We start from the raw sequence: 12,248 nt of genomic DNA, 5'->3' as shown, positions 1-12,248 counted from the left end.
CTGGGTGGCTCAGAGGGTTAGGTCTCTGCCTTTGGCTCAGGGATCAAGCCCGACATCAGGCTCTCTGCTCAGCGGGAGCCTGCTTCCCCCTCTCTCTCTGCCTGCCTCTTTGCCTACTGTGATCTCTCTCTCTCTGTCAAATAAATAAAAATAAATAAAATCTTAAAAAAAAAAAGCCACAAATAGGTTGACAGTAAGGGATGGAAAAGATATACCGTGAAAATAGTAACCAAAAGAGAGCTGAAATGGTGATAGTACCATGAGACAAAATAAGACAGTGCAAAAAAATTTTTACTAGAGGGGCACCTGGCTGGCTCTTTGGGTAGAGCATGCAGCTCTTGGTCTCGGGGTTTGTGAGTTAAAGTCCCATGCTGCATGTAGAGATTACTTAAAAAGAAAATATTTTTTTAAAAAAGGAAGATAGAAAATTTCCCTAAAAACTAAGCAAACGCAAGATGGCAACCAAATGCGATGTATGCTTTTTTTTTTTTTTTTTAAGATTTTATTTATTCATTTGACAGACAGAGATCACAAGCAGGCATTTCAGTCTGTTGTAGAAAGCTGATCAAACACATATCATCCCCTCCTTTTGGAATATACTTGCCATTTATTCAGCTTAGAAACTTCTATTCTTCCTTTAAGACCAAGCACGGGTTACTTCTGTGGTGAACCTTTATATGTTCATCCCACCCCCCCCCTGCGCCGCCTTCTCTCACCAAAACGAGGAGTATGTCACTTCCTCTTCCGGGTTCCCACAGTATTCTGTTTATTATACCTAGTCTCACATTTCCTTATACGGATCTGCTTATAACGGTTTTTCTTCTTTCCCGTCTGCTTACCTTCGTCTCTAAATTATGAGTTACTCAAAAGCACATGCCACTTTTTATTCCCTTACCTATTTGTTGTCCCTGGTAATTCAAAACATTGGTAGAATACCCCATATAAAATCTGACGTCCATTCAATAGAACTGTGCTGTGTAGAAAGAAGAAAAACATAAACCAGAGGAAAAGTTGAAAGGGAAAAACTAAAGGCCTACATCATGTACTGGGCCACAGTTTGGAGATCACTTTACTTCACGGGACATTAAGTAGTAATTAAGTAATTAAGTAAGGCCCCAAAAGAGCTAAATCATGAGATATCTTTTGAACTTCCATGGTTCTTTCTGGACCTAACTTCCTCTCTGACAGCAGACTCTCCAATGTCTAACAAAGAAAGGAAAGCAAGTACTAAATTAATTCCCTCAGATTTCAGTATAATGAATTACCTGTTCCAAGAGTTCTTCAGAGCAAACCTGAAGGAGGACAAGGGTAAATCCAAAGGATTCAAGCTACTGATGAGATAGCTAATCAATACAAGGAAGTTTCTTGAATGGATTGCCCTCCAATTAAACCACATTAGCAATACCTATGTCACACTGCACATAAGCTATTTTTACATTCAGCATTCTGTACATTTTACTCTACAGAAGCTATTTTTACATTCAGCGTTTGGCAAATCCCTTCAGTGTCATAATTTAAAAACTCATTGTAGCCTCTACCAGGTGGTTTTTTCCCCCATTATACTCTACCTGGGCTTTAGTGTACTGATCCCTAAGGAAGTCTGAGTAGCTGAGCTTTTTTTAGAACCTGTGAATATTGCTGGCAAGAATGATCCACCCACATATTCCGAAAACAATTACCAGTTTGGAGAATTGAGCACTTTCCCCCCTAATACTGGAGACTCCTTAGATTATATAACTGTTAGGCTTGAAAAATCATTGCCTCTGGGATGAGCACCACAGTTAAGAAAGAATAAAAGAAAAAAGGCTTTAAAGGCTTGGCCCTGCGAAAAGGATGCACCTTTCCAACCAAACCTGTCCTTGAACCTCATCAGAAACAGCAATGACCCCAGTCTGAACTCTGAAGGACAACAATCTTGAGTAAAGAGAGGTAGTATGGGGAATGAAAAAGGTGTTTTATTTAAAATGTCCTTCCTGATAGCCAGCGCCCAGGAACCATGTAATCTGTATATTATCAGGTAACCATGTTGTCTCTATTGCAAAACCTAAGAATGTCTATGGAAATTTGGAATTTGGAAACCAGGAATTTGTAGAAGATCAGTTGTTACTATGTGCATAAAGAATGCTGGCTGTAAGATCAAAAGACCTGAGTTTATATTCCAGCTCATGTTTTCTGAATATGACCTTGTGTAAGTATTTCCTCTTTCTCTGCCTCTGTTTTGTCATCTATTAAAAAAAAAAAAAAAAGACAGTACCACCTTCCTTATAGAGTTAATAAGATTATATGAGATCTAAAGTATTTGACACAAGGACAGCACATAGCATATACCCAATAGATATCTATTACAATTAAGGACTGATTGTTCATAAGAACCTCAGTAATACAAGACTGAGCCAGATTCATGGCCTACTCGGCCTGGTGTTTGTCTCTGATGCTGGCAGCAAGGGGCATTTTGGGAGAGAAGAGAATGTGTTTTTTTGTTATCTCAAATGAATAAGGCTTTATCTGAAAATATCTTTAACTTCTTTGACTACCTCTAAAATAATGTATCACTCATGAATGGATCTACATCAGTTGCCATATTTATATTTGCAACTGGTAATGAGTTCTCTTACTTTTATCAAAATACTACTTCTAAAATGGAAAGGGATATCCCTTACAATTTGTTTTTTAACTGAAGTATAATTGACACTCGTTAATTCATTTTTTTCTAAGTTTTTAAACATTTTTTATTTAAGGGTTACCTGGATGGCTGAGTCGTTAAGTGTCTGCCTTTGGCTCAGGTCATGATCCCAGAGTTCTGGGATGGAGCCCCACATTGGGCTCCTGCTCAGCGGGAAGCCTGCTTCTCTCTCTCCCACTCCCCCTGCTTGGGTTTCCTCTCTCGCGGTCTTTCTCTCTCTCTCTCTGTCAAATAAATAAATACATAAATAAAAAAGATCTATTTGAGAAAGTGGGGAAGGGGCCAAGTGAGAGCGAGAAGCAGACTCCCCACTGAGCATGGAGCCTGATGCAAGCCTCCATCCCAGGACCCTGAGATCATGACCTGAGCCAAAATCAAGTGTCAGATGCCTAACCAACTGAGCTACACAGGCACTCCTTGTTTTCTATATTTTGTGATTTGTTTGATTTTTAAAGATTTTTATTTATTCATTTGACAAAGAATGAGAGGTCACAAGTAGGCAGAGAGGCAGGCAGAGAGAAAGGAGGAAGCAGGCTCCTTGCTGAGCAGACAGCCTGATGCGGGGCTCGATCCCAGGACTCTCAGACCATGACCTGAAGCTTAAGCCACTGAGATGCCTAGGTGCCCTTTGTGAACAATTCTATATTTATCTTACCCTTAGTCTTGATTTCATAGTCTTGGTTCAGATTTTTTTCTATCCACTTTAATTTCAGAGAATAAAAGCACCCTAGGCTTTTAGCAGTTAATTATCTAGTTTCTAATTCATCCAGCTCAGTACATCATGGATACTTTTGAGTTCCTACCACAAGAGGCAAAACTGAAACATGCAAAATGTAAGATGGAGTTTCTGTTTTCAAAAAGCTTAGAGTCTCCTGGATAACCTTTTTAACTTTTTTTTTTTTTTTTTTTTTTTTTAAATTAATGACCTGCTATGACTGAGGCAGCTGTATCTATAGAGTCAAAGCATTGTTTCTGGAGCCAACTACTAGGGTTCAGATTCTGGTTCTGCCACTTAGAGAATGATCTTGGGTAAATTGCTTAAGTTCTCTATAATTCAGGCAGGTTTTTTTTTTTTATCTGTAAAGCTAAGCTAAAGCTAAGCTAACAATATTACCTGGGATTATTGTAAAGATAAAGAAGTTGTTCCGAGTTAAGCACTTAGAACAGAGGCTGAGTGGCAAACAGTAAGCACTAGTAATTTGAGGTAGATGTTAGAGCTGTTCACAAATATTCCTATTCTCTCTTGCAGACACATGGAATGCATCTATAGTAGGATCACATTCCCCCCGCCCCGCCTGTATTAAAAGATTTATTTTTTTGAGAGAGAGCAGAAGAGAGAAAGGGAAGGGCAGGGGGAAAGGGAGGAGGAGGCTCGCTGCTGAATGGGGACCCTAACACAGGGCTTGATCTCAGGACCCTGGGATCATGACCTGAGGGGAAGGCATATGCTTAACTGATTGAGCCACCCAGGTGCCCCTATTCTCCCCCTTTTAAGTTAGGTGTGGGCCATGTGTCTGACTCTGGCCATTGAAATGTGAGAAGGGACATGTGGGTAGAATCTTAAAAATCAGTACATAGTTGGGGCGCCTCCGTGGCTTAATCAGTTAAGTGTGTGGTTAAGTGTCTGGCTCTTGATCTCAGCTCAGGTCTTGATCTCAGGGTCATGAGTTCAAGTCCCACAGTGGGCTCTGCTGTGTGTGGAGCCCACTTAAATTTGGTACAGGATTTGGCAAGTTAATTTCCCTCTGCCATGGTGATTAAGTAAGCATGTGCTGAGATGGTTCCCCGAAACTAAGAGGTGTAACTAAGTATCATATATCTTGTGACTAAGATGAATAGAGCCTCTTGCCAATCCACAATGGACAAGTCACTTGAATGAGACAGACTATGCTGTGTTAAAGCACTAAAGACTTTGGGGGGTTTTGTTAGTGAAGCTTAACCTGTCTTGACCAGTCCACTATCATTCTGGGTGCTGGGGGTACATCAGTGAATCAAACTGACGAAATGTTGCCCTCATGGAGTCTCTCAGCATTCAAATACAATATCCAAAATATTCTATACAAACAACCTATTAAGAAACCAAAATGATAGATAAGAGATTACCACCTCTTTCTTCCTTCCACAGTGAGAGTTTTGAAAGGCTACAAATGAATCAAAATAGGAAAAAGAAAAAACATGCTAGAGAAGAAAAGAAGCATCCATATTATGGTCTCCTCTTATCTAACTCATCCTACCAAAATGCAGGACTCAGATAAACAACACAGAGATCATCTCATACAAGCACAAAGCAAGCAAGAAAAATGCTGAACAGGACCATTAAGAGACCTGGGAGCATTTACTCTGGCCCTTCCACTAACTGCCTATGCAACAAATTGTCAAGTCTCCACGGTCTCTCAACACTTAGAATAGGGAAAGAGGATCTCTCACTCTGAGAGGTAAATGATATGATGTATCTGAACATCTGTTTATTCATTTATTCATTCTTCCTATTGCCAAATAGTTATTGATTATCTACTGTGTGTCAGATGATATGATGCATGCACAGCGACCCAGGGATGAACAAGACAGACGTGACCTCATGGATCTTACATTGTATGAGAGATACACAAGTATAAGTCATTAAACAGATTAATCTTACAATGCCAATAGTGATAAGTGCTTGGAAGCCAACAGATGTGACGAGTGTGACCTAAGAATGTTACTTTAGATTGGGTGGTCATGCGAGGCATCCCTCTGGAGGTGATGCTGAATTTGGAAACATGACTGATAAGAAGGAATCTATCCTCTGAAGATCTGGAGGAAGAGTGTTCTGGCTAGGATGGCATGTACAAAAGCCCTGAGGCAGGAAAGAACATAAAGAGTTTAGAGAAGAGTGAGAGATAAGTCAGAGATAAAGGAGTTATCATGGAGGCTCTGATAGGCAATATAGAATTTGAAAGCTAATGGAGATTTTTAAACAGAAGAATGATATAGCTTAATTTACAATTTATGTTTAAAAAGATCATCCCAACTGCTAGATGGAGGAATGAGTTTAGAGGCAACTCCAATGGTCTAGATAAGGGATTGGATAAGTGGCATAAGTAGAAGCAACAAGAAAGGTCATGGCTGAATACATTTTGGATGAGAAGTGACAAGGTTCAGAACACACTCCCCCAAAATATAGCACCTTCGTATACTGAATATTTTGAGCTGAAAGAATTTTAGAAAACAGCAGATGCCGGAAATTCTCTCCAACCTTTCTTCACCCTGCTCCCTTGAAGCAGGTCTAAGAGATGTGCCCTCCCTGTACGCAAGACAGGACAGTGAGAGGAATCCAAACAGCTCTTGCCAGTTTTCCCTAGTTTATTATTCTTAGTCATACCCCTTTTCTGTACTATCCCACTTTTCCATGACTCTTTATTCTTCATCAAACCTAATATTAAACACACACAGATTTATTTCTTCAGCTCTTCATTTCCTTATAAAGGCTTCCATGTCATGTAAAATTTGTATTAAATAAATGTGTAGGCTTTTCTCCTGTTAATCTGCCTTTGTCAGTTTAATATTCAGACTCTGAGAGGGTCAAGAGAAACTTTTTCCTCCTCTACACAAATCAAGGAGATATACTGATTGTTGGATGTGGGGAGTGAGAAAATTAAAGCTGATGGAAATGTTACTTCCTAAAATAATGAAAGCTAAAGGAAAAGGAACAGATTTAGGGGGTGACGATCAGGAATTCTGCTTTTGGACATATTAAACCTGACAAAACTACTGGGCAGATTTTCAAGAAGGATAAATGAGATAATGTATTTAAAACTCTGAATATATAATCAGTGCTCAAAAAAAAAAGTTATTTTCTTTCCAGTTTGCTAAATCTCCTAAATTCAAGTGCCCTAATATAAAAAGAGAAGATAATATCTATATTACAGATTCATTGTGAGCCTTAATAGACTTAATATGTGTGAATAAAGGTTATCAATAGTAACATGTAGCAGCTCTTACTATGTGCCAAGTACTGTTTTAAGTGTGTTAGATTTATTGCTGTAAACTCTAAGAAACTCTAAGAAAGGTGCTGTTATCTCCATTTTACAGATGAGGAATGAAGGTGCAGGCTAGCAGATAAATAACTAGACCAAGCGTACACAGGTAGAGAACAAAAGCTGAATGAAAACACATTATTTAAAAATGTATTATTAAATGCCCCCCAATGTGTATGGCAGTTAATAAATGAAGAAACAGATCATGTTGAGTTTTTAACAAATAGTTATTGACCATCTCCTCTGTGCCAGGCAGTGTTCTAGGAATCAGAGATATAGTAAGGAACAAAATGGGCTGAGAGTCCTGGCTCATGGCCTAGCCAAGAAAAAACTCAGAGAAAGAGGCTTAGGCTAGAAACATGTCAGCTCTGAATACAGAAGTGAGCAAAGTGGGGATCAGATGGCAAACTCTTGGAGCCCTTTTAATTCACAGTCTGTGACTGTTTCTGTTCAAGCCAAGATGTTTTTACTTTTTTTTTTATTTTTTAAGTAAATCCTGTGCATATCATGGGGTTCAAACTCACAACCTTGAGATCAAGGGTGACATGCTCTACTGACCGAGCCAGCCAGGCACCCCTGTTTTTACATGTTTTAAGAGGAGAGAGAGGAGAGGAAGAGGAGGATTATAAATCTGATGATCTGAATGACCTTGAAGGGGGAGAACATGTTCACCACGAGCAACAGGCCAGGATGTAAAATGTACATTGCCCAGTCGGGAAGCCACATGGAGCCTGGGATGGCTGGAGAGCCCATACTCAATGGGAGGAGTGGTGAAAACACAAGGACAAAGACAGGTAAGATGTGAAGAGGTGAAGAGGTGAAGAAAGACGGGTAAGAGGTTAAGAGGTGAGGGCTGCTGGATTTGACAGATTTGTTTTTCTTGGTAGGTGATGGTATGGCATTGAAGGTGAGTGAATTCATAGAAAATTCACTTCTCGGTAGTAGCTTCTTGCACTTAAAAAATATGTATTTAGGGACACCTGGGTGGCTCAGTGGGTTGAGGCCTCTGCTTTTGGCTCAGGTCATGATCCCAGGGTCCTGGGATCGAGCCCCGCATCAGGCTCTCTGCTCAGCAAGGAGCCTGCTTCCTCCTCTCTCCTCTCTCTCTGCCTGTCTCTCTGCCCACTTGTGATCTCTGTCAAATAAATAAAATCTTAAAAAAAAAACCTTAAAAAAATGTATTTAATCTTAGAAGAGTTTAAAGAAATGTTTTGATGCCCACAAGAGCAGAACTCTAGAGAATTCTTCCGAAAGTAACTGTTAAAGAAAATATCAGCCTTTTAATAAAAGCTCTGCCCCAGCAACCTTAGAAACTGTTTTAGGAGATGAACTGTATCAAACACCAACGGAGATCTCCCCATGCGCTTTAAGCTCATCTTTGCTGGGAAGGAAATCTCAGTTTTATCCAATGCCAAGTTCTAGCCTCATTTTTTTGCTGCTGTTACCTTCCATTTTTCTTTTGGAAGGAGAGAGAATGGAATTTCATCTGCATGTTTGCAAATTATATTCTGAAGAGTTGTAAACGCAAAACGTGTCCTGAAATAAATAAGGAATCTGGTCGAACCTGGAACCGGGAGGGCAGGGACGCAGAGGTAAGAGAGGATGTGTTGGCTTAGGGGCTTTACTACCGGGACAGCTAGAACAAAGGCAGAATGGGAACCGGAACCAGCGGAAAGTTAAATAACCAAACGTGTACAGTAAGATGAGAAAACCTTTGAGAATGGAAAAGGATGTCTAAAGAGTTGGCCTTAGAAAGAGGACAGCACCCTTAAAAAAAAAAAAAAAAAGAAAAAGGAGAGTAAATAGTTTACCTTTCAAGGAAGGAGGAACTGGTTCTAAAAAACAAAGCTGCCTGGCACTGAAATCATGTAATTGAGGGCGCCTGGGTGGCTCAGTCCGTAAGCCTCTGCCTTCGGCTCAGGTCCTGGCGTCCCAGGATCCCAGGGTCCTGGGACTGAGCCCCATAATAGACTCCCTGCTCCACAGGAAGCCTCCTTCTCCCTCTCCCACTCTCCTTACTTGTGTTCCTTCTCTTGCTATCTCTCTGTGTCAAAAAATAAATAAAATCTTAAATTAAAAAAAATCATATAATTGAAGTGACTATGTTAGCATGGATAAGAGACAAATATTTGACATATAACACAGAAATCAGGAAAATTCTCCCCATTGTGCTATTAAGTGAGGACTTAATGTTTATAGAGGGTCGGTTAGTCAACTACACCTGTGGCTACTAATTGGTACTATACCTGGTACCTTTACCAGCAATTCTGTGATACCCATATGTCACTCATTTGTAGAGATGTCCAAGCCACTGAACTATAATAACCCTAGAATTATATTATAAAGCCTCAGAAAAAGAGATGGTTAAGGCATCTGTACTCAACTTGATTATATTTATTTCTCACTGAAACAATATTTTAAAAAAATGATTACCAATTTTTAAAAAAGATTTCTTTAATTATTTGAGAGAGGGAGAAAGAGAGAGGGCAGGGGAAGGGGCAGAGAGTAAGAGTCCCAAGCAGACTCCCTGCTGAGTGGGGAGCCCAACTCAGGTCTCAATCTCACAACCCTGAGATCATGACCTGAGCCGAAACCAAGAGTCTCATGCTTAACCTACTGAGTCACCCAGGCGCCCCAATGATAACCCATTTTAAACAACATTAATAGGATGGGGCGCCTGGGTGGCTTAGTCGGTTAAGTGTCAGACTTGTGATTTCATCTCAGGTCATGATCTCAGGATTGTAAGACTGAGACCTGAGTTGGGCTCCTCAATGGGTGTGGACCCTGCTTAAGATTTTCTCTCTCCCTCTCCCTCTGCCCTCCTCCCACCCCCAGCCCCTAGGCCCTGCCCCCACTCCCCAGACAGGAGCTCTCTCTCTCTCCCTCAATAAACAAACAAACAACATTAAGAAGAAACATTTCTGTATTCATTTGCTATTGTAACATAGTACCACATAATGTGTGGCATTCAACAACACAAATTTATTCTCTAATAGTTCTGGAGGTCAGCAGTCCAAAATGGGTCTCACTGGGCTAAAATCAAGGTGTCAAGAGGAATGCATTCCTTCTGGATGCTCTAGGAGAAAACCTGTTTCCTCCCTTTTCCAGCTTCTACAGGCTCCCCAGATTCCTTGGCTTCTGGCCCCTTCTACCTTCAGAACTAAATCTCTTGTGCTGCAACACTCTGCCTCCCTTTTCTACTTTTGAGGATTTTGTGACAACTGTGGGCCCACCCAGGTAATCCAAAATCTCCTTATTTGACTTAACTTATTTTGCCTGCCTTTTTTTCTTTTTTTCTTTTCTTTTCCTCTTTCTTTTTGGTTTCTTTGTTTATTGGACACTGTATTTTTTTTTAATCTCCCTATTTTAAAGTCAGCTGATGAGCAAGCAACCTTAATTGCATTTGCAGCTTTAATTCCTCTTTGCCATGTAATGTGACATATTTACAGGGTCCAGGAATATCCGTTATTCTTCCTAACACAACTCTATTGTGCAAGATGGACAGCCAGTCTATCAACAATGCTGAAATCTTAGACTTGTTCAGCACCTTTACACATTCTTCTATATGCCTGAAATGTAAGTTTTGGGTTTTTTTTTGAAAGGTAAATTTTGTACATAAAGGATTACCAGATGAATTGGTACACCTCTTGGGAAGATTCTTGGCTTGGAGGCCTAGGAAACTTTACTGTACTTTTCAGATTCTGACAGCTCAGAAAGAACGATATATAACAGTTGGAATACATATACTGTCTTGTCCAGGCAAGTAACAATATCCTAAAATCATTTCATTTTGTCAAAACAATAAATGTTTACACTGCAGACGTAGAAAAAGCTAAACGTTTAATGTATAAAAAGCATTTGATAAAGGATGTACATTTTTTAAATTTTTATTTCAAGAGAATGAAAATAGGAAAAAAGCACTTTTGCTTCTAACTTATACTAAAAACAAAAAACAAACAAACAAAAAAAACCCACAAGTAAATTTACGTAGTGATATTAGCCCACAGAGATATTTAAAGGAGAAAAAAATAAAAGCTCCCCCCCCAACTAAACTGTATCCTTTTCTTACAGATGTGTTCCAAACAAGTTATGCTTGTCTTGGCAAACCAGCTCCATCTCCTTTGGGAGATGCAGAGACTAAGGGGAGGGGGGTGGAGACGGGAGATGAGGCTAGACACCTGTCCCCAGTGGAAAAAGGAACACACCTGGAGAACAGCTCAGATTAAAGGGAGCCAAGGGGGGAAAAAGCAGTAATTGGAGAAGAGACTGCTTCCAATCTGTTGCTGGTTTATAAAGTAAATTTATTCCTGGAGGAAAGGAATACAGTAAGAGCACACTAAAAACTGGGACAAGGCGTGTGTGTGCCAGACTGCATCTTCAAGTTTTGAAGGCTAGTTTGGATCAAGTGACCTGCCTGAGATTGCCGGAGGTCCTGCCCTCATCCCATCCACCCATTCATTCACTCACTTACTCATATTGAGCACCTAACGCGCTCTAAGCACTGCTGATAAAAAAAAAAAAAAAAAAAAAAAAAAAAAAAAGTAAACAAGACATAATAGTACTTAGTACACTGCATTTATTTGCATTGGTTTGGGGCCTTTTTTCTCTCCCGCAGCAGCTTCTGGGAAGGGGCCCTATTTCATTTTTGCATCCACAGTGTCTAGAACAAGGGACTGGCACAGGCTAGGCGCTTAATGAAAGAAAAAAGTGACTTTAAAGCATACTTTTTATAGGGGGCTCTATGTTCTCAAAGAGGTAGCCCTATTTGAGGGGACAAGGGATGACCAGTACACATGATGTTAACGGGCAAGGTATCTTTATTCGGAGTACATAAAGCAATCCACAGTTTTCCTGCGGCTTCTAGTCCTAAAGTAAGTTTTTAAAAAGTACGGGAATCCAGAGAGGGATGGGGAAGGTCTGCTTCCTCCTCCCTCTTCCCGCATACTGAGGGCTGGAACTGGGGGACCCAAGAGGGGAGTTCTCACGAGCCCGCCTGTCTGCCCGCGCTCCTCACCAGGTCAATGGCCACGACGTCCCGCAGCGCCAGGGCTCGCCGGATGGACCTGGGCGGGTTCTCGGTCAGGTAGATGAGCCGATCGCTGAGCACCACGTACTTGAAGGCGTGCTTCTCCGACTCGGACACCACGATGCACGGCTCGTAGACGCGGATGGCGTCGTAGACCTCGGGGGGCAGCTGCCTCCGCAGGAACGCGTCCAGACGGCTATTCGTGTGCGAGGGGAAGCCAGACCTTGCGGGGCCGGCCATGCGCGGCGCCCGAAGCCCAGCCCAGTGCCGGGGGCGGTGGACGCCGTGGCCCGGCCCCGCCTCCGCGCCGCCTGCGGTGGAACCCGCGCGCGCCACAAAGCGGCGCGCCCCACCGCCGCCACCTCCCCCGGGCGCAGGGCCCCCAACTTGGGTGCGGGTCCAACAGTGAGCGGAGCGAGGCGCTTCGGGTGAATCGTCATCGAGCATCCTGGGGGCTGCGGCGGGTATGGAGGGGCTCTCTTCGCCCTCTGCTCACAGCAGCCCCAGCACCCCCGCCTGCCTC

The 12,248-nt window shown here is 41.7% G+C and overlaps 1 protein-coding gene across 1 annotated transcript in view; it reads right to left on the bottom strand.

The window, feature by feature from the left end:
- Window positions 1–12,026, bottom strand: part of C6H12orf56 (chromosome 6 C12orf56 homolog) — a 105,218-nt gene extending 93,192 nt beyond the window's left edge. Inside the window, exon 1 of the mRNA XM_059403608.1 lies at window positions 11,714–12,026. Within this exon, the coding sequence (XP_059259591.1) occupies window positions 11,714–11,965 (252 nt within the window). The 5' untranslated portion in view covers window positions 11,966–12,026. The remainder of the gene's footprint in view (window positions 1–11,713) is intronic.
- Window positions 12,027–12,248: the final 222 nt, after the last annotated feature.

Source organism: Mustela nigripes, chromosome 6 (assembly GCF_022355385.1).
Source record: "Mustela nigripes isolate SB6536 chromosome 6, MUSNIG.SB6536, whole genome shotgun sequence".
Taxonomy (NCBI): Eukaryota; Metazoa; Chordata; class Mammalia; order Carnivora; family Mustelidae; genus Mustela; species Mustela nigripes.
The sequence above is the reverse complement of the archived record's forward strand: the minus strand, read 5'-3'. Positions and strand labels throughout refer to the sequence as shown.